Source organism: Peromyscus leucopus, chromosome 15 (genome assembly GCF_004664715.2).
Source record: "Peromyscus leucopus breed LL Stock chromosome 15, UCI_PerLeu_2.1, whole genome shotgun sequence".
Taxonomy (NCBI): Eukaryota; Metazoa; Chordata; class Mammalia; order Rodentia; family Cricetidae; genus Peromyscus; species Peromyscus leucopus.
The window spans coordinates 9174766-9197072 of NC_051076.1; the positions used below are offsets into that span (position 1 = coordinate 9174766).

At 42.7% G+C, this 22307-nt stretch overlaps 1 protein-coding gene across 5 annotated transcripts in view; it reads left to right on the top strand.

Annotated features, from left to right (window-relative positions):
* Nucleotides 1-22307, top strand: part of Kcnk2 (potassium two pore domain channel subfamily K member 2) — a 195873-nt gene that overhangs the window by 93089 nt on the left and 80477 nt on the right. For 4 of the 5 annotated variants that reach the window (XM_028876758.2, XM_028876759.2, XM_028876760.2 and 1 more), the window contains exon 3: nt 13662-13779. The exons of the other annotated variant lie outside the window; for it this stretch is intronic. In XM_028876758.2, the coding sequence (XP_028732591.1) occupies nt 13662-13779 (118 nt within the window). The remainder of the gene's footprint in view (nt 1-13661; nt 13780-22307) is intronic. 5 annotated transcript variants of the gene reach the window in all.

Sequence of the window (22307 nt, forward strand, 5' to 3'; positions counted from 1 at the left end):
CTGTCACCTAGCTTTGCTCTCTGGCCTGCCCAAATCCTGTGCTGAAGGCAGTGTCTCTGAAGGGATCTCCCAGAGCAGCAATGACTAGCTTCCCTGTGCCCTCTTCGAAAACCCTTTCCTCCTGGCTGTTGGAGTGGCCTCTGCTGCTTTCCTTCATCCTCTTCCTCTGCCTCCTCCTCTCTCCCTCTTTTCTCTTTCCTTGATTAATCCCATCGCACACACAGACAGTGTTGGAAGGAAGATAAAGTTTAATATTCCATAAATTTTATTAGTCTGCACAGCGCTCTGGCATCTGGGCAGAGTCTGGGAGAGCACATCCGGGCACCACTGCTTCCTCTGTGTTTCATGTGTGCCCTTTTCGGCTCCTTCAGCTTTGCGGAGACTCCTGTGTCTTATCTTCTTGCTTTATCTTCTCTGGTTACTTTGTGTTCATTTTGTTGAGTGGCACAAGTTTAGCCCTTGATTTATATACAGCATCTTTCCATCAACCCCTGGCACTCAGATACCAATCACATACATGTATCTGAATATATCCAGTGTAAATATATTACCTGCAACTAATTGGGAGATACCAACATTATTAAAAGGAATGTCACACCCTGAGAATCCCAGCTCTCCAGAGGCAGAGGCAGGTAGAACTCTGTGAGACAGAGGCCACCCTGTTCTGTATAGTGAGTTCCAGGGCAGCTGGAGCTACACAGTGAGATCCTGTCTCAACAAGAGGGCTGGGGCTGGTGATAGGGTTCAGAGGTTAAGACAAAGACCACTGGCTGCTCTTCTAGAAGATCTGGCTTCAGTTCATAGCTCTGCATGGTGATGTGCAACTGTCTCTAACTCCAGTTCTAGGGGATCTGATGTCCTATTCTGGCCTCTATGGGCACCAAGTACACATGTGTGTGTGGTACACTAATACACATGCAGGCAAATCACTTCTAAAAAGAGAGTAGCTCTGAAGACCTTCAAATGCTTGAGACCATGCTTATGCTGCGTGAGAACAGGCAAAGGCAGATATAAGGGCTACAGAGGCTAAGAGGCAAATCTGTGTGTGTTGCAAAAACCATCCTGGTTCAGACATGAGGAGTTGTTCCTCCTTTCAGCGTTCCGTTTCTGAGCATCCAGGCAGCTCAATACTATTTCTGTCATTCAGAATCTCAGGTGCACATGCCCGGAGAAGTCAGCTCAAATCCCCAGCATCGGAGCTGCTCCCCGGGGCCCTTTGATGGCACCCACCCCCGCCCTGTTGTCTCGGCCTTGGATTTTAAAGTTTTGTTTCTACTAATAGCAGCTCAGCTTACACTGCAAAGAGAGCAATACACAAGCTGCGGACCTCACCAGCGTGCGTAAAAATAGTTCTGACCTGCAAATGCACGATCCCTAAATAGAGGGGAAGATGTGAGGAGCTGGCCTGAGTGCAGCTTCTGAGTCTGCTGGGCAGAACCCTCCTGTCGCAGAGGCTGTTCTCCAGTTAGAAGAACTAGGCTACATTTTATATACAGTGCTGAAATGTGGGTCATTTCTTCCTGAAAAGCCCCTTTTAAAAACAAAATGTGAAATATATTTCAACTCAAATTGTTTCTAATAATGATCAATAAATTAAAAGGCGGTTTATATTACCCTTCTTACAAAATACGCTCTGGGAAAACCTTAATGCACATTGTTCTAATATCTAAATATAGTATGATTTAATCAACCACGTTTTGTATTTGATTATGGAACATAACACTGGCATTTTTATTTCCTTTTTAAAACTGTGTACATACCTCATCTCCCCCCTGGACTTGAGGTGAGGTAGACAGCCCAGTGCTAGGCCCCATGTGGCTATACAACTTCTAAAAAGCAAAGGTTCAGATGGTAAGCTACAAACCCACTTTTACCATTAGAAGCTAGAACATATATGAATTGGAATAAAATGTTTGATGTCAAGTCATAAACATACAGTTTAAGATAGGTAATTGTCTTAAATGTCTAATGTGTCAAGATTTATCAGATATGTGCAAAAATTGGACACAGTTTGAATTTTCAACCAGAATTCAGTAGTCCATTAGAATTTTCAGAAGATAGCTTTCCTAGTGACATGAGATTGAACTTGAATTAGTGTTAATTCTGCAGTAATGGGTATCACACTTCAGTGAAAAGTATTTTGTTACTACACTCTGTCTTGAAACACCTTCTGTTCTTTGGCATGTCAGTATTAAGTTGCCATCTTCCATACCACAAATTTTCAGATCTTATATTTTATATCTTTTAACCCAGTTATTGTTGTATCAATGCAAAGCTCAGCTCCCACCACAAAGGGAATGAAAGAGAGCTTATTCTAGAATCATATATGAGTGATCGCAGACAGGAACCCAGTTTCAGGTTCCTCAGATAACATATTCTAAAGTGGAAGTAGTTTCATGATTTTTTAAAATAGTTAGAGAACAAAGAAAAGTCATGGGACCACCAGGTAGTCAGTTTAAAACAAAGCAAGGGAGATCTAATGTTCGAGGTCTCTGGTATTGTCTGAGGGTTTTTAGCTTTTGGGTTGGTGGGAGGGAGCTAGAGCGCTGATAAATGAATATTCATAGACTTTTCATCAGAAATGTTGTGGGATCAGACAGAGGTTAGCAATGAATGGCTGTTAAAGGGACCAAAGGCACCAGGCGGCGGTGGCGCACACCTTTAATCCCAGCACTCAGGAAGGCAGAGCCTGGTCTACAGAGCAAGATCCAGGACAGGCACCAAAACTACACAGAGAAACCCCATCTTGAAAAAAAACGGGGGGGGGACGACGACACCAAAAGCAGCCCAAGATAACTTGACTCTAGACCTGCAACATTCCAACTGTTCATGGTCCAGAATTCTAATCCACTAGTCAGAATCTTTTGCACAGATGTAGCTTTATTTCTGGGACCTTCAGTTCACAGCTAAGATATTTTTAAAGAGTGTGTTGTTGGTGCCATGTGGTGTCAAGTGGCTGCCTGCTCCCTGATGGATTTTTAGGGTGCTCAGGACTTGGGTGCTGTCAAGATCACCCCACTCAAGGACACCATGCTTTACATGAAATATCAGACTACCATGAAAGGACAAAGGGAGACTATAGGTCTGGCTCCTGAGCTTATTCTCAGTGGTGTGAAGGATGTGGCTTTGCCAGCAGCAATAGGATGGAGCCTTAGATCCACCAGGAGTTCCCTCACTCTTTAGGGACCACGGTGCTAGTAAAACCTCATCTTTGGCTTTCATGTACAGAGGAATCAGGATGAGCCAGTGTGAGGAAGAGATGATGGGGTTTATTAAAGACATTTTGATATGTGGGGCTGAGAGATGGCTCAGTGGTTATGATCACTTGCTCCTTTTGCAGAAGACCCAGATTTAGTGTTCAGCACCCACCTATTGTGGCTTGCAACCTCTCCTAATTCCAGTTCTAGGAGGTCCTCTTCTGATCCCGTGGGCACCAGAGCTGCATATGATACACTTGAATATAAACAGGCAAAAAGACTCATACTCATAAAAAATAAATCTTAAAAAAGGTATTTGATATAAATTTAAGCATGACAGTTAACAGAAAGGGACACTCAGGGAAGGACACTCAGGACATGCTCAGGCATGGGTGTGGACTCTCCTCCAGGGAGAGTTGCAGATTGTGTTAACGTTTACATCTCAAAGGTTCTTACTTCTAAGAATCCTTTCTTTCTCCACATGTCTGTCTTTTGATGAGTTGAGATTACCACATGGCTCTGAGATGCCTTGGGTGGGATGATCATCTGATAAAGTAAAACCAGTACCCACTAGGGATGCACAGGGGATTCTGGTGAGAGTCCTAGAGATTGCAGGTTTTAATCTGGGAAGGGAGAAGGGCTTTGAGCCTTGTTGACTCTCTGGAGTTTTTGCTGCTCTTCTGACAAGGGGTGAGGGGCTCCCTTCCATTCCTGTCTCCGTAGTTTTCCTCACCTTTCTATTCCATCTCAGTTCTGTAAAGTGACGTAAAGCCATCTACTGCTGCCCACTGGAGGAATCTCACTGATCTGTGTGTAATGGCCAGAGAAGTAGCTGCTGTGATGGAGATTGCCACTGACATTGGAGGAGGCACTTCCTCCGTCACTGCGATCTATAAATAACATTCTAGACAAGTCCATTTAGCAAATTTAGGAAGTGGATAATCCAATGAAGCAATTCTTCACTGATTCAGACGAGCCATTCAGGGTTTCCCAGGGCCCACCAGAGCTATGGGAGTCCAAGCCTGCAAGAGCAAGGCCCATCCTGAGATGCTCTCTTGTGTTGCTGGGCCTTTCAAAGTCATTCCCTTTCTGATAATAGTAACTCACACAGAGACCGGAAACTGGACAGTGTGCAGAGGTTAGAGACTTGGGAGCACTCAGCCCTAAGTGGGATGGCTTTACCAACCTCCCCTCAAGGCTCAGAGGTCTTTGAGGAAGAGGAGGCAGAAATAGGGGAAGAGCCAGGGGTGGAGGATGAATGCCAAGGAAATAGTGTCTTCCAGGCACACCAGAACTCAGACTGTGACATCATGCACAAGGCCTTCACAGGTTCAAAACAGACATAGTGCCAGCATGGGGAAGGCAGAAGAGGAGACATGAAGCCACACCCCTAATCAAGAAGTTATTTGCAATTGATACCTGCTGGGAGAGAGAAAACCACTTTCTCCAATGGAGTGTCACTGGGTGCATAAATCACTCTCCAAGGCAGGCCCCATGCCCAGTGATAGCCGCCAATACAAACAGACTCCATGTTGCTCTGTTGCTTTTTGTGTGGTTTTTGTTTCATCTTGTCTTGTTATTTTCTTTTTGTCTTATTGTGGTTTTTTGTTTTGTTTTGTTCATTTGTTTTTCTTTTCCTTTTTTAAGGGAGGAAAAAAACCCATGAAGTTGAGTGGATAGGAATTGGGGAAGATCTGAGGGGAGTCAGAAAAAGAGAAAGAATATGATTGATAAATGTTGTATGAAATAACTTCTTTAATGAAAAACTTCAAAATCATCTAGAATCAGGCTATCGTTATGTTGGCTTGTAACCAGAGGTGAAAGACTCAGTGACTTAACCAGCCTCTGACTGTAGCGTCTCCATGTGACTGTGTGGCGCTGAAGAGTTGTGATTATTTTTATGCTGCAACAACAACAAAATCACAGTAGCACCCACTGTTACCTTCTCGCTAAGTCATGGCAGTGCAGGTGTCGTCATTTTGGTTTCCTTCAAGGTTTGCAACGTAGTCTTGCTCATGTGGCTGAAGTGGTCAGATGTGGAACTCCAAGTGTGTAACTTGATTCCTTTTTTTAACCTCTAAGGTAGAAATGGTTTCCCTAAGAGCAGCTGGCTACAGATAAAAGCCTATCATCATGCATCACAGAAATCTGGCAGCAGAATGCTTGTGTTCAAGGAAATGTATAATCATGCACTTGCCAGTATAAATGACTTTACCATTGTTAGCAATTTATTAGAAATACTATCCTTTTTAAAAAGGAGCAAAGAGACCGTTCCTGAATTCTCAGTTAAGAGAAGTTTCTGTTGAACCTATTCTCTGTGCATCATTGAGGCAACCTAAGAAATAGTTACCGTCTTACTAACAAACAACGAGGGTACAGACTTTTTCATTAAAGAGGCCCAAATCGGGATTGGAGAGATGGCTCAGTGGTTAGCTGTGCTTACAGCTCTTGCAGAGGACCTGGGTTCTCAGCACCCACATTGGTGGCTCACAACTTCCTGTGATCCCAATTCCAGGAGATCCAACACTTTCTTCTGGCCTCTGTGGGCACCAGCACACAAATGGCTTGCATAGACTTACACAAGCACACATATACATAAATAAAACTTTAAAAAAAAGTCTTTTAAAATGTTTAAAATATTAATACAGGCCTGCTTTTAAGATTTTAGGTGTTGTTCTATTTAAGTGAAATACTAGTTATGATGCTTACAGGAGGAATTTGTAGAAAGCATTCAGGACATTCTGTATTTAGGACATGAGCACCTGTGTGTTGCAAGGGAAGGGAAATTGGGGAAATGGCTCAGTGGATAAGAACACTTGTTGAGCGAGCATGTGGACTTGAGTTTGGATCCCCAGTACTCATATAAAAGCTGAGTCCAGCTATGCAGTCTGAAACCCCAGAGCTGTTTGGGGCAGAGATGGGAGGATCACTGGGTCTAGCCAAACAGTGGTGAGCTCCAGGTTCAGTGAGAGGCCCCATCTCAAGAGAAAGAGGTGAATAATGATGGAGCGGGACCCCCAGGCCCTTCTCTGACCTAGCATGTGTAAGCATAGTAGAGCACACCTACAACACAGGCAAAGTAACCAGATTTGGGGAGCACATTCACTTTTAAATTTATAGTAAGACCAATTTAAAGGCAATGCATTCTTCTGGTCTTTTCAAAGAATAGCCACTTGAGGAACTCGTGACGTGGAAGTCTCTGCTTGCCATTGCCCTAGGGGAAACACACTTCTGACTTCTGGTCCTCCCCCACCCCCTCACCCCGGATTCTAAGGATGTGTCAACCTGTGGGCACAGAGCAGAGATGTGTCTCTCAGCAATGTCTGATGCCAAAGCCAGGTAGAGTTCTGATATGGCAGATGGCATGGCCCATTAATTTTTCACAGCTCAAGAGTGAATACATCATGGTCTAACTCGGGCACGTTGATTCTAAAGCTGGCATTGGCCCAGAGACCCAGCTTTTCTGTCATTGCCTCTATGGCCCTTGTCGTTCCTTAAACTAAGTGAAATGCTCTACTTCATCTTCATGGAATACATTCAATTTTTTCTTTTTCTTTGTTTTGTTTAGTTAATCTCATGTATAGCAGCTAGTTGAGGTTGGCCTTGAACTTCTGATCCTCTTGCCTCTACCTCCTGAGTGTTGTGATAACAGGTGCACACCACCATACCCCAGTCCTCACACTCCATTCATGAGGTGTCAGTGATGGAATCCTGAGCTTCATGTATGATAGGCAGTTGCTCTGCCAGCTGACCCACATTCCTAGCCTCTTTGGTGCCATTCTGTCTGTGAACTGAGTAGCAAATGTAAGTATAAATTCATGGTGATTATCATTGTTTTGTTTGTGGGGCTTAAACTTGGAAGCCTGTTCTTAATTAACATTGCACAGAATTATTTTAGGGTAGATAGGTGTGATGTGATATTCTCTTCATCTTAATCCAGACAGTTCAATGTGGTGATATTTTCTTTGTGCATCTCAATAAAGCTTATCTGAAGATCAGAGGAAAAAGCCAGCCACTATATTAAACATAGAAGTCAGGCAATGGTAGTACATGCCTTTAATCCTAGCATTCAGGAGGCAGAGATCCACCCAGATCTCTGTGAGTTCAAGGCCACACTGGGGAACTGAGCCAGGCATAGTGACACACACCTTTAATCCCAGCAGTAACCATGGAGGTCTCCGAGGTGTATACAGACAGACAGGAAGTGATGTAGCTGGATGGAGAGAGGAAGTGAGATTGCAGGGACAGAAAGGCAAATAGGTGTGGGTATATAGGAAGTAGGTCTCTTTGGAGGCTGAGGATTTGGTAAGGTGAGGTTGACTATGGCTTGTCCTATTCCTCTGATCTCTCGGTTTTCACCCCCATATCTGGCTCCGGGTTTTTTATTAATAAGACCGTTTAGCAGTTCGTCTTACAGTTCAGCCCACTTATAAACTGCCCATGTAATATCATTTGTTCCCTGTGACTTAGTAGAAAAGTGAGAGTTTTTAACTTATATGTTCATTTGTGTCTACACATGTGTGTGTGAATGTATGCACACATGTGTGTGTGTGTATGCATGCATGTGGAGACTAGAGGTGAACATTGGCGTCTTGCCTTGATCACTGTTCATCTTGTGTTTTGCAACAGGGTCTCTCAGTGAATCTGGAGTTCACTGATTCAGCAAAAAACAGCTGGGCAGTGAGTCCCTGGGATCTTTCTGTCTCCCCAGATCTGAGATTAAGGGAGTCTGCTGCCATGCCTAGCTGTCTGTGTGAGTGCTGGGATCCAAACTCCTGTTCTTCTTATGTTCGCTCCACAAGCTCTTTAACTACTGAGCCATCACTCCAGCACCTGGAAAGGGAATTTTTGTCATCCATCAAGCAAACCTATCACTTTAGCCACAGACATGCACAACTAGAGAGCTCTTCTGAAGGTATTTATTGAGGACCTTTTGACCTAAGTTGAGAATGCAGTCACAGGCCCAGAGATTTGCGTTGGTGCCTAGGAGAGGGCACCAGTCTCCTGGGGCTGTTGGTCAAGAGGCTTGTAGCCCTCATGTAGAGTACATTTACAGAGCTGTGGGGAAGTCTTCCTGGCAAACTCATCTGCTGGGTTCTTAGTTTGCTCATGAGCCTCTACTTCAGATCACAGCCCCGAGTTACAGTCACACACACACACACACACACACACACACACACACACACACACACACCCCACACACACACACGGCTAGGCACTCTGCTGCTGGCTGTACCTCCACCTTTGATCTGTGGACTTCCTCCAAGAGTCAGACTGACATTTCACCTCATCATAGGCACCGAACAGAACAAGATGAAATGATAGGGTGGGCTCCAAAGCCTCTGCTCAATCAACCACTGAAGGGATTGGCTTGCCATGGTCTCCTGGTGAAGTCTAAAGTCGAATGGCCTTCCTCACCTCTCTCGTCTTGTGTGTGTTTACGTGGCTGATGCTTCTTCATTGATTTGCATGGCAAACAGACACTTGTTCTCTGAATAAAAGGACGTGTTGAAGAAATGTCTATAAAATATAAAAAATATAACTTGGCTGCAGCTGTATTCTTTTTAAATCTTCTTTCCTGAGTTCTCAGTGGAAGTGATTTTTTGGGGGGAGGTGAGGGTGGGGACACACAGTTCCTGTGCCTATGCCTACAGTGCTGTGAGCTCAGGAATCAGTGTGGCCCCCATGGTAAATAACAGTGAAGCTGTTCCCTCCCGAGTAACCTGCTAGGACCTGGGTCATCCTGAAACGCCACTGTACTATATGTAATCCCAGAACTTGGGGGTGGGGTGGGGGTGGGGGAGGTGGGAGAATCAAAGGTTCAAGGCCAGTCTTGGCTACGTAGGGAATGCCCTTGGGCTAAAGACACCCTGTCACAAAACAACAGTAGCAGCAACAATCTGCTCATATCTATGATGACTTGATGTTTTAAAAATTATTGTATTTTATGTGTTTGGGTATTTTGTTTTCATGTTTATCTGTGTACCACATGTGTGCCAGTGCTGGGGGAGGCTAGAAGAGGGTGTTGAGTACACTGGGGCTGGAATTACAGATTGTTGTGAGACATCATGTGGGTGCTGGGAATTGAAATCAGGTCCTCTAGAAGAGCAGCCAGTGCCCTTAACTGCTGAACCATCTCTTCAATTTAGTGTCTTGGTGTTTTGAAGCCATGTGGCCTATGAATTCACTAGAATCAAGGGCATAGGAAGTAACAACTTTCTGTTTGATTTGTGTTTAATTAGATTCACATCTCTTTACTTACACACACCTTCTGTTGTTATTCCTATCTGAAACATTTTCAAAGACCTGTTTAGCTCAGCTGAGGAGGAAATGGTATCCCCAGAGGAGGATCCTTGACAAGTACCAGTTGCCACCATGGGTTCAGATTCTGAAAACGACTCCCAGGGTTGGTGCAGAGCTTGGTCACCTATGTTCCACCCCATTTGTAGCGGCCAAGAGATATGCCTGAAATGTCCTGGGGCAGGCACATTTGTGCCATTAATTGACTTGATCAGCAGGAGCTTTATGTCTGCTATTAATATTTGTTTACAAAACATTTTCTCTCATTTTTACTTTTTGGGTGTGTGCATATATGGGTGTAGGTGCCTGTGAAGTCCAGAAGAGGGCATCAGATGGCCTGGAACTGGAGTTACAGGCAGTTGGGAGCCACTGGACCTGGGTGCTGGCAACTGAACCAGTATCTTTGGGAAGAGTAGCAAATACTCATAACCACGGGTCATCTCTCCAGCCTTGTTTACCAAATATATATATATTCTTTAAAGTTTTATTTAAGTTTTTTTAACCTGCTCTCAGAAAGTATTTAAATGAAATTTGCTTACCAATATTCAATACATTTAATGATATAATACTCTATTTGTTGAGAATTTTAGGTGAGAAAAACACTGCTTTCGTTGTTCTTATTCAACTTTGCTGTGGGAATTCTGATAAAAAGATGAAAAGCAATAAATCATAGTTATTGAAAAACATGAGCTAAAAGGCCATAATATAGAAGCAAGCTTTTCCCCAGATAGAAAACAAATTTGAACAAACACAAATAATGAGTTCAAGCAATGGTCCTCCAACTTGGTCCCTAGAAGCTTCTTGTGAATTTTTTAAGGATTTATTTGATTATATGTCTTGTGTAGGTGTGTGCATGTGAGTATAGGTGTCTGAGGAAGCCAGAAGGGGGTGTCAGATCCCCTGGACAGGAGTTACAGGAAGTTGTGAGCCAGCCACCTTATGTGGCTCAAACCAAACCCAGGTCCTCTGCAAGAGACTTACATGCTCTTAACTTAACTGCTGGGCCATCTCTCCAGTCCCCAAAGCAGTTTTCTCAGTATCATGAAGGTTCTTTTGTCTTTTACATTCTGCTTTATTCGTGTACACTCCAGTTTCCTGGAGATTATGGGATGGGCTGCCCCAACAGATTGACCGCAAAAGTGTGTATTAGGATACAACTGTCTTTTATTAGGCCATGTATTAACAATATTTATAAAATCATAAAGCTGTCTCGCTTCTCACTACACATTGCAGTAAACAGCAATATTTATAATTTAAACATACAAAATAAAAACATAGATTTCTTCAGTAAGTGGTGAGGCTGTAAAATGGTTCTAAGACTAAAACTTCCAAGCACTGAAAACTCAAAAGATGAGAAATATAGTTTTGTGTATTCAACATTGGTAAATAAATTTTAATTTAAAACAGAAAAAAAGTGAATTCTTTAAAATTCGTCATATAGGTCTGTATGGCATATGGAACAACATCCCAGCTGTGTTGCCTGGGATGAAGTAAAGATTTAAGCTATGGCCTTGGTAGGAAGTCTATATTGCTATGGGGCTGTTCATTTTCCTTTTTATAGATTTCATGTATTTAAATGTTCAAATGTTTTGTTTGTGTGTGCTGAGAGTCTGTACAAAAGAGAGGGAGAGGGAGAGGGAGGAGGGAGGGAGGGAGGAAGGGAGAGAAGGGGAGCATACAGCAGCATGAGCGACTATGCACAGAGGTCTTTCTAGCCTAGCCTTGAGTTCGCAACCCTCCTGCTTCTGCTTGGAGTTACAGATGTGCATCCCCATGCCTGGCTAGCATTTAAAGTATGCTGATCTGTGGAAACAAAATTTGCATGGAACTATACAGAGTATGATTTTCATTTTTAATTTTGCCTGTGATTGCTGCTGGGGCTACAACCCAGGCTTAGTGTATGCCTCATAAGTGCTCTATTACCAGGCTACAGCCCTAGTCTGTCCCTCTCCCCCCCTCCCTCCCCTCCTTCTCTGCCTTCTTTCTTTTAGTTTTGAGACAATGTCTTGCTAATTTACCCGAGCTAGCTTTGAACTCACTCTATAGCTCAGCAAGCCTTGAATTCCACAACCCTCCTGATTTAGCCCTTGGAATAGCCAGGATTACAGGCCTGCTCCACCAGGCTCAACAGAGTGCATTTCAAAAGATGGACAGTGAAGGGAAACCTTCATTATCTGGAACTAAGAACACAGAGTCAAACAAGCAGAGTTAACTTTTTCAGAACCAGCTTCATTGCATGCTGGGCACATGTTTGCATGTGAACATTTGTTCATTCATGAAATGTAATATAAAACACTAGTATCCAATATTACTTACAATAAAGAATATATAATCTAAACATTTGTTATCAGTCCAGTGAAGATAAAATGTTATTAGTATTAGAATGATTGCTAAGCCTTTGTCTGTTGTTGGGAGACAGTTGTAAACAGAGTTCTCTGGGTAGATAATGTCTATTTTCCCATCCAGCATTATAAAATATTAATAGTTTTTAATGTGGCTAATTGATTTCTAGCAATGTCTCCAAGGAAATGTTAAGAAACAGGGGGATATTTGTATACAAATATATACGAAAGAGTATTTTATAATACAGTGCATTTTATAACAGCACATAAATGATGTGTATATGCTAAGTGTGTGAATAGCAAATAGAAACAAGTAGAATAATATTACTAGTCAGGACACTATTAAATAAGTTATTAAAAGTTAGCATTAATCAATACATAGTTCTTTCTTGGTCATTAGCAAGTTATAATTAAATAAGAATGGATAATTCATCATTTAACATAGTTTATGAATCTAACTATATAAAACATATATTGAACCAGATGTGGTGGTACATGTCTGTAATGACAACAGGTTGGGAGGCTGAGACAGAAAGACTGAAAGTGTAAGGCCAGCCTGGGCTACATAGCAAGATCCTATCTCAAACAAAATATAATGAAAAAGGCTATCAGGAGTATTCACCTTACTGCGTTAACAGTAATTGTGTCTATGCTCTGGAATGGTAAATATTTTTATCTTTTTATCATCTTTCCTTACTTCCTTAATTTTGTTTTTACAATGAACATGCCCTGTACAATAAAGAATAACTATGCTTCGGTTGACTTTGCACACAAGTATTGTCTTTTTAGTCTATAGATTGGCTGCCATTGTGAGCCGCTGTGGAATGAGATTTCAAATCTACTTGCAGTCTTGGTTGCTTGCTCTCTCCATCAGCCAGTGGCCAGGGGAACGAGTGCCCTCACATTTCTAGAGCATGCTTCATTCTCCTTTTGCTGGTAACCACGATGCCACTGTAAACAAGCCCTGCTGTCTTGACCTTTTCCTCACCTATCAAATGATACTCTTCCAAATTCTAAAGTCTGAAAGTTCTCTAAGTGCAGCAGAAACATGTGATCTGGCCATTGTAGTGCTTCTCTTCAACTACACATTGTCTTCTGGTGTAATCCACATCCATCATTTATACTTCCAGAGGCGATTGTCTTGTTGTCTTCCAGTCTACCTCTTGTGGGGCATACACAAGGAGCATTCAGATCCCGTGGTCCCCATGAGCACTGCTTATGATGACCATAGGTGATTCTCCTTGAAGAGTTTACTAGAATCTGCAGAAATTCAAGGCATCTAGAGCTAACCAGATGGACATAACTTACTCACAGGTCACATGGTCTTCTTGTTCTTACCTCGGTGTCTCATTAGATATTTGGAAATAGACTTTTAGCTCTTGTAGACATCCCAGTCTTGGGCATGACCATACACATCTGAAATCATAGACATGTTAATGAAGGCTTATGCATTATGTAAATGTAGTCTGCAATCTGATATTTAAATATATAACCAATCCGTGTTGCTTACTAGAGAACACTGATATACTTAGGTGTTGATTAAAATGTTACTGAACATACCAGTGGAGATGCTATAAATGTCCACTATTAGACGCTCCATGTCAATCCATTCACTTGCTATAAAATGTAAAATTTTATGATTTAAGCGATACTACATTTTTCAGAATAAAGTTTCAATCCTTTAACACTTTTTAAATAGAAAAATCAATGACTTCTAGTTGATCCCTTTTGTATAATTTGTCATTACCTGGGGTGGGAGTTGAGATGTTTGATGCCGCTGTATGATTGACATGTACTGATAAGTTTCTTTTTAAACTTGCAGCAAATAGTGGCAGCAATAAATGCAGGGATTATCCCCTTAGGAAACAGCTCCAATCAAGTTAGTCACTGGGACCTCGGAAGCTCTTTCTTCTTTGCTGGTACTGTTATCACAACCATAGGTAGGAGACGACTCGCTTTCTGTTTTCTGTTTTGGTATGGTGTGTGATCTGACGTTCATCTGTTCAAATTTCCTTTATATAGTTGGTCAAAGTAGTCTGAGGTAGAAAACTAGATTATAATACATAGAGTTTTAAATTAAAAAGTTTGAATTAAAGGAATTAGCAAACTATCCATCAGTTCAGGATGTAAAGTTAAGTTTAAAATATATACTGTAAAACTCGGGAGCAATATGGTGGAGACATTTGATAAGGGATAATATATTGTACAATATCAAGATTGGTTTGAGATGATGGTTTGTTTGTTTGTTTGTTTGTCTGTCTTATATAAGCAGTTTTTTTTCCCATGGCCTCTTGTCTTCAGCATAATAGGACAGAATTTGAATCTGACTTAAGCTTGATGTGTTTATTAGATGTTACCTGCCTCAGTTTATAAATCTCAACCTTCTTTTGATTGGTTACCTTGATTGGTTATATTGATTGCTCCTATATTAGGATTACTTCAGGGTTTGTTGTCTACATGTTATATTTTAACAATAGCATAGACATATAATGCATTAACTGTGACAGGAGGATGGACTCTGGATGTCTTGGCTAATCTCACTTTTTTGCCATGACATTGGAAATGTTGTTGCAATGGAAATTCATGCTGCTTTTGAGCTTGCCTTATGTGCACTGAGCACTTTTGTGACAGCCGAGTGAACACACACGAAAGCCCTCTCTCTAGTATCCAGACCTTCAGTGCTGCAGAACTTTCCAGAAGATTTCTGTGCATATCCCATAGTGAGAGCCACCTTCGCCATTCTAGCTTTCTGCCTTATTAAAGGAAGTACGTTTAAACCATGATTTTTTGAGAATAAGAAGGACATGGATTCATCGCAGTCATGAATACATTTCAAGAGGAGATGATACACATGTGAGTTCGTCTTCCATGGGGCAGGATCTCTGCTTATGGGATGGTCTGAGACTGTGAAGGTTTCAATTTTATTGTTTATTGCCATCAGCAAATTATAATAATTCATGTGAAAATTTCAAATCAGCATGTTATACTGAAGTTCTTGGTAAGACAGCATGAAAGTTTGTGGATGAACATTTCCTTGAAACCCTTCCTTTGCCTGGGGGGGTGGTGGTACCTGCTGCATGGTTACACTGTAGAAGTTATAGCTTGGGGCCACTTTCCTCCAAGATTAGCACCTTTCCATGCTGATTCACCTTTGTCAGGAAGTCCAGAAGTGATGCTGATGCTGACATTTCCATCAGTGGGGTCAAAAGTAGTGGCTGTGAAAATCTGGAAGAATGGCAACCCTCATTGCTAACCATAATAACAGGTTCTGTTGGAGACTGAGACATGTTGGCCATTTCTACTGTGGAAATAACTATTTATTGTGTAAACCACTTAGAGTCTGTGAGCAAGGGCAGAAGAAAAAAAGAGACTCACAGACTGAGTGAGAATGGTTTGTTCCTGTCCAAGGATAACTCTGAAGCTCATATTACAACTCCCTGGGACTGCCACTAAATTATTTTGCAAGAGACACAGTCATTATATGCCCTTAGTGTGCACTGTGTGTTTATGAACAGTCTCATTTTTTTCCTGAATCCCCCAATTCAGTAAGTTTCACAGACATATACTTCAGTGCATGAAAAGAAGCAAACCATTGTTACCAGCTTTACCCCCAAATTATAGCCATTAAATGCAGTGGCTGCTTATTTGGCCTCCTTAGGGAGCTGCCTGGAAGCCTCACCTCTAACTCATCCATCTCAGTTTGTAGCCTTAGGTGCTTCAAGTCATTCTGAGTCAGCTCTCTGGGATCTTTCACTCCAAAGCCTTTCTTATTCCTGTGGCTAGGCCATTTCCCCTTACCTTGGACTAGATTACGAGTTAGAATGGGGCAAAAACACTGTTTTCATTTTTTTTTTTTTAATGTGTCCGTATGACACTTGATTGGCACAGACTTTGAATCTGTGCAATTAGAAGAATGTCAGCATTGCTAATGCAACTGCTCTTGTGACCATGATGTGTTTCCCCACTGCGTGGCCTGTACCATACTGCACAGTGCACTAGTCCTTTGGCAACTCGAACTTGAGAGTTTGGGCAGGTAGCCTGCAGTATCTTCTGTAGAGGGTCATGTGACGGTGGTGTTTCATGGAACCATGTGGGCTGCAGATGTCCACAGCTTTTCTATTTCGCTTTATCAGTTTAAGATGTGAACATGAGCTAGGCAGCTTATACACTGGAACAGTGTTCAAGGGAAGGTTAATTATACACAGTGCCGTATTAAACTTTAAGACTCAAATTTAAGGAATTGCTTCCAAATTACTCACCCTTTCTAAAATCGGATCCTTCCACCACCTTCCCCAAATTCTGCTCCACAGCTGCGCCCATTGCAGTCTCCGATCATTCTCCCTCTACCCCAGACCCTCCTTCTAGTGCATCGGCCCACAGAGCTGGCTCTGATTTTAAAGCAAACCCAGCCTTGGCTGCTCACCTTTCTAACTGCTACTTATTTGGTCCAACCAGGATCTCTCCACATCCCTTTCACTGAAGAGGCCTGACTCATCACTTTGTTTCCAACCCAATCATCAAAACAACAACAAAAACAAACAATGAAAATAAACAAAAAACCTGCCACAGCCCCTGTGCCTGTTTCTGCCTGTTTTGTTTTTTTCCCCCAGAATCTCCCAATTTCTGAGATATAGTAGTAGGTGCTTAAGAAATAATTTTGGGGGGTTCTGGGGAGATGGCTCAGTGGCTCAGGACACTTGCTTCTCTTGCCAGAGGATGCAGGTCAGCAAAGATTGGACACCTCACAACTCCTGTAACTGGTTTCAGGAGATCCATGGCCACCTTCTGGGCTCCACAGGCACCTACACACATGTGGTGCATATAAAATCACACAGACATACTCATGTACACATAAATTAAAAACTCTTTTAAAAGAATCTTAACATTGAAAACAAGTAGGCATATAGGTGGCGTGAGCTATAGCTGTTACTGGATACTAAATTGATAGCTTTTATACTAAATTCTGGGCTTGTTCAACACATCACATCAACAGCTTGCTCGTTTGTGCATTTATTTATTTAATAGATGGTGTACACTCTTTCCCTGCTGACATAAATATAAGAGTCAAAGTCTTTGACCCTGACTTGCCCAGCAGTGAGTCAGGGGGGTTGGCAGGCAGATAAACACAATAGGCAGACACAGGGGTGCCATGTGTAGACGCTAAGAGCGTTTAATGGGAGCCCTTGGTGTATGTTACAAGAGATTAAGGTAAGTGGGTGGGGAAAAGGGGGCAAAGGATGATTGCCTCTGGTTATTAGAGGCAAGACTGTCCCAAGAGTGGAAAAAAGAGTTAGTAGTTTTTAAGGCAAACTCATTTGGATGAGAGAATTCCAGACACAGCGAGCTGGGGAAGACATGAAGGTGAAATCCACAGGGGCCTGCAGGTCATCTGGAATGGTTGCTGATGTTGGAGAGCCTCATCTTGAGGCTCCTGAGACTTGGTGCCTGTCTATGTTGCTCGGATTGGATCATTGCCACTTTTGCCTCTGTTGGGCAAGAAGCAAGGACACAGTTTTACTGTGGAGACACCATTTGCATATAAAAAGCAGCTGCAGGTGTCACATGATGAAATGTGCCATGGAACTGGGGTTGCAATGTGGTTAGAAGTGGGAATGGAGAGAGTGTGGGTCAGAACTTAAGGCAAATGAACCCAAGTTGGATGTGAACTGTGAACTGGAGCTGTGTCTTGAAGAAAACATGCTGTTTCTGCCTGTGGGAGGGAACAGCTGGGCAGTCTGTGGTAGGAGCAAGCCAAAACCCAGACAGAGCATGAACTTGACTTGGTTTGGAGATGGACAGGTAAACATTTGTGTAGACCAGAGGCTCATGTAAGGGGGTATCAGGAAATGCTGCCTGCTGGAAGTAGGGGGAAAAAGCAGTTCAATCTAAATTGATAGGGGTTTTGTACTTATTAAATAAGACAAAACATTGATTTTTTTAAAAGTAAAATGAGAGGTAGCAGTGACATTGGGATGTATCTTTCAAGAAGAGGGTAAGTGGAAACAGTTCAGAGGATGAGACGGAGACAGGGTGTTGGCAGATGAGATGAGGGAGGCCGGCAGTCTTGGTGACTAACAGATGAGGAGAAGATCATGCCGACAGTGAAGAGAGTATTAGACAGTAGACTTGTAATTCATCGGAAGCTCTCGTTGATCCTATTCAGAAAACCGAGTTAAAAAATAGCCAAGGTTCTAAATGCTGTGTTATTTTAGGCAGCTTCATTTTAGTACTTTATCCCCACCCCTGCCCCTCCATCGGCTTTTATTTCTTTATTTTGTCTATTCTTTAATTGTACTGGCTCAGTTATGTTACTTCCTGGTCATTGCCTTGGGGTCAAAAAGACCGGTGACCAATCATCAGGACATTAATAAACAAGACGGTGATGTGCAATAATAGAGAGAAACCAGAGCCGGGAGTGGGAGGCTTTCCCAAAGAGGCTGCCTGCCGCAGGAACTCTGAGGGGGCGACATCCATCTGAAACCTGAAGGATGAAAAGAAGTCAGCTGTGTAAGACAAGTGGAAAGATGAGTTCAGTCAGAGGGCAGAGCCACAGCGCAGAGCCTGAGTAGGATGGGGTCTGGCCTGTTCAAGGAACTCAGATGAGCCGTGGAGCAGACCCTGGAGGTCTAGAAGGAGGGATAGCAAGGGGAAGCCATGGGGCAGAGGTCACACATTAGCAGGAGCCAAAGCACGAAGGACTCGGAGTCATGGTGAGGATGTCTGTGGAGTGGAGAGACATGCAGATGTCATCAGAAGAGTAGACGTGGAGCTGAGGAGATAACTCGGTCGGTAAAGACTTCCTCTGCTAACATGAGTCCAGGTCCTCTTTAGTTTACCATCCCGGTCATTCCTTTAGGTCTGAACAGAGAACCTTTCCTTTATAGAGACACTATTCCTCTTCACAGAGAACACTCAACTTCTACCATCAGAGTGTTGAGATTGAGTCCTATGGTTTGTATGGTTTCTGTATTTTTGAACCAATTAATTAGAATAACACTTCAATTTTACATGGCTGGAATTGCTAAAGATATTATGATATTGATGCCTGGCTTCCTGCAAACCTGCATTCCATCAGACATCACACCTGATGAGAAAAAAAATTATGATCAAAAAAAGAAGAAGAAAATGAAAGAAAAGTTTGGAGTAATTTTACCAAGCAGTCCTAGATTTAAAACAAAAAGAAAGAAAAAGAAGAAAAGGAGGAGGAAAAACATGTTTTGGAAAGAGAGTGTGTGTTAGAAACTGTAAAACCCTGTGCTGGCTTTTGACTGATTACCTTCTCCTGCATGGAGTGGACAAATACAAACTTGTAACTCTGAGGAAAAATTCCCATCGTTCTGTGTTCCCTGTGGTGAAGACAGAAGTCTTATGTGCATGTGGGGACGAAGGGTCCTGAAACAGTGGTGTAGAATTTGCCACAAAGCCTCCCCAGGAGATGAGGTCCCTGCAGCTCTGAGTGGTGAGTGCTAATTTACTCTTTGAGCACAGGCATGTATCTGTGGCATTTCACCAGCCTCCGAGAGAGCTGCCTGCTGGATTCTGAAGGTCCATTTTAAATGAAAGTTAAGGTTCTTCCAGGCAACTTAAAGATGAGTCATTTTGCAAAGTGACTTTTAACTTGGACTCATTATATTTAAAAAAGCTTATTAAAGAGGATGATTATTTTTAAAAAAAAAAAAAACCTGAAATTCTAGTATTGTTCTACTGAAATTCGGAAGTACAAATGAAATGGTTTTGTGTCTTTGACTCTGTGGCTCTTCCCCTACACTAAATTAATGAAAGTAAAACTCATACCAAGATGTTAACATATGTTCTTCATATTCAAAACCTGCACTCAAGCTTATGTATTATTTAAGCAAGAAAAAGAAGAGGAGGAGGAAGAAGGAGAAGATTCAGCAGCAGCAGCTGTCAGAGTAGGTACCCAGTGCGTAGAGCTAGGTTTGCAGAGTCCAAAGCTGTGCTGGATTCCAGTGGCCGGTGTTGCAGACTCCTAAGTGGATGAGCTAATTAGTCATGCTGTGTCCTCATTGCATATGTATGCAGGCAAGAAGAGGCCTGCAGAGGAACACCAAGTACCTCATGCCGCTTGAAAAAGGGATTTGGAACCCTCTGGGAGGTAGCTTTCCTAAGCATTAGCCTTTTTCTTCAGTCACAGGAGAATGCAGAGTGGTCTAGTCCAGCTCTGGTTTCAGTGTACACAGTAGGAAGAGAGCGACCTCACTCATTGAAGTCTACACTGGGTGTCAAGGTTACTTATCAGAACAAAAACATATTCTCTTGTTTTGTAATAATTTGAACAGTTTTTAGTAATGCATTTTTAATCTTCTGGAAAGAAATGGCAGTTGACTTCTATGACCTTGAAATTGCTCTGGAAAGGGGCTGAAGAGAAGACTCATCAATTAAAGGCACTGGCTGCTCTTCCAGAGGACCAAGGTTCAGTTCCCAGCACCAACATGGTGGCTCACAACCATCTCTAACTCCAGTTCTAGGGGATCCAACACTGGCCTTAGTGGGCACCAGGTATGCACACAGCAGGTCCACACATATTCATGGAAAACACTCATACATACAAAATAAAATAAATAAGCCATAAAAAGAAAAAAAATTACCCAAGTTATAAGTAATGTATCTTCATGCCTTGAATTAGCACCTCACCTGTTTCTTCTCATCACTGCCCCCCTCACTCTGGTCCACAGTGCTGTTGGTCCTGGGGTTAAATTGTAGAGCGCATAGCCAGGCTTCTCTACTTTCAACTGGTAATTATGCTACACCTTTGCTTCTATCCATCTTTTTACTTGTGGTTTTTTCTTGAAGTTTTTAGAATAGCGCAGTCTGACTCTTGGAAAGCTAGCGTGGTTGTGTCATTCTTAAAGCATAGCCTGATGCTGACAGACGAACTCCTGCCAGGTGACGCTCGTGCTTAACCATTGTGGCTTATGTGCAGCAGCTTGGACTCATTGTAGGAAGAAAGGAATTCTGGGGAGCTCTTGGTTCTAAACCACGGTCGGGAGAAATACTGCCAGTGAGAACAGTTGAAAGCTCAGGTCATCAGAAATGCACTTTACCTCCAAGCCTTATGTTAATCTCACTTCGAATGTTCCTTTGAAATAAAAAATAAGAGTGTCCAGGGTTGGTGGATGCATCTATCATACTGTCTGAAGCTGCTAACAAGGAAAACAATTGCTGGGCTCCAGAGATGGCTCAGTGAGTAAAAGTGCCTGTCATGGCTGCCTGAGGACCCAAGTTCAAGTCCTTTGAACCCCCCCCCAAAAAAAACCCTGCACTCAGCATTAGTAATCATCTGTAGCTCTAGTACTCCTATGGGGGATGGTAGGCAGAGGTATGGGAGTTCCCAGCCTGGTGTACCCAGCAAAAACAAAAAACAACAAATGAAAAACTAAAAACAGAGACCCACATTGTCTCAAACAATGTGGAAGGCAAGAACTGAGGCCCGAGATTGTCCTTTGACCTCTATGTACATGCCTCTGCATACATGTGTCTGCATCCACATGATCAAATATGCACACCATGCATACATTGTACACACACACACACACACACACACACACACACACAGACACAGAGAGAGAGAGAGAGAGAGAGAGAGAGAGAGAGAGAAATTGCCAAAGGCTAGCAGCTAGGTAGAGCAAAGGACAGAAGGGTATAAAGGAAAAGAACAAACCAAAAAACTCTCCCCTGAGCTCTCACTCCGACACCACACATTCACTGTTCCCCAATACTAAGCAATCTCCAGCAGACACCAATTCAGTCTATTCTGATGCCGTCTACCTGGGTTAGCATCAGAATCTGCAGGTGAAGGACTCAAACCCACAATTGTCCCCATTGGAGTCCAGACTCCTATACTGTTGGCTCTGAACTCAGGCCCCACCTTGGGTTTGATCTGGAGCTTCTCACTAATTCAGGGAAACAATTTATATTTTTCAGCTTGTCATGAAGGGCAGTATAAAAGATAGCATCTGCATTCAGATATACACAGGGCAAGCTGTTTGAGAAGAGGCCGGAAGCCTCCATGTCCTGTGTGGAGTCACATCCTCCAGGCATATGTGGAAGTGGAAGCCACCTGAAGCTTCCTGAGACATCCTCACCCACATGTTTCAGAGATTTCTACAGTGGCGTCCTTAGATATACATTGGCCGTGCCAGTTTCTGGTTCCTCCACCTTCCTAAAGGATGGGAGAGATGGCTCCTAGAGGTTCCTGTCCATCCATGATGGGGAGCTGTGGTGGAAGGTGAGACAGTTGACCACATTACATCACATCCAGTCAAGAGCTAAGTGAAGAATGTGTGTCTGCCTGCTAGTGCTCAACAGAGTTCTCCTTTACATTTTGTCCAGGGCCCAGTCCATAGAATGGTGCCATTTACATTCAGGGTTTGTTTTCCCAATTTAATGGCTATAATCAAGATAATTCCCCACAAACCTTCTCAAAGGCCCTCCTCCAAGGTCATCC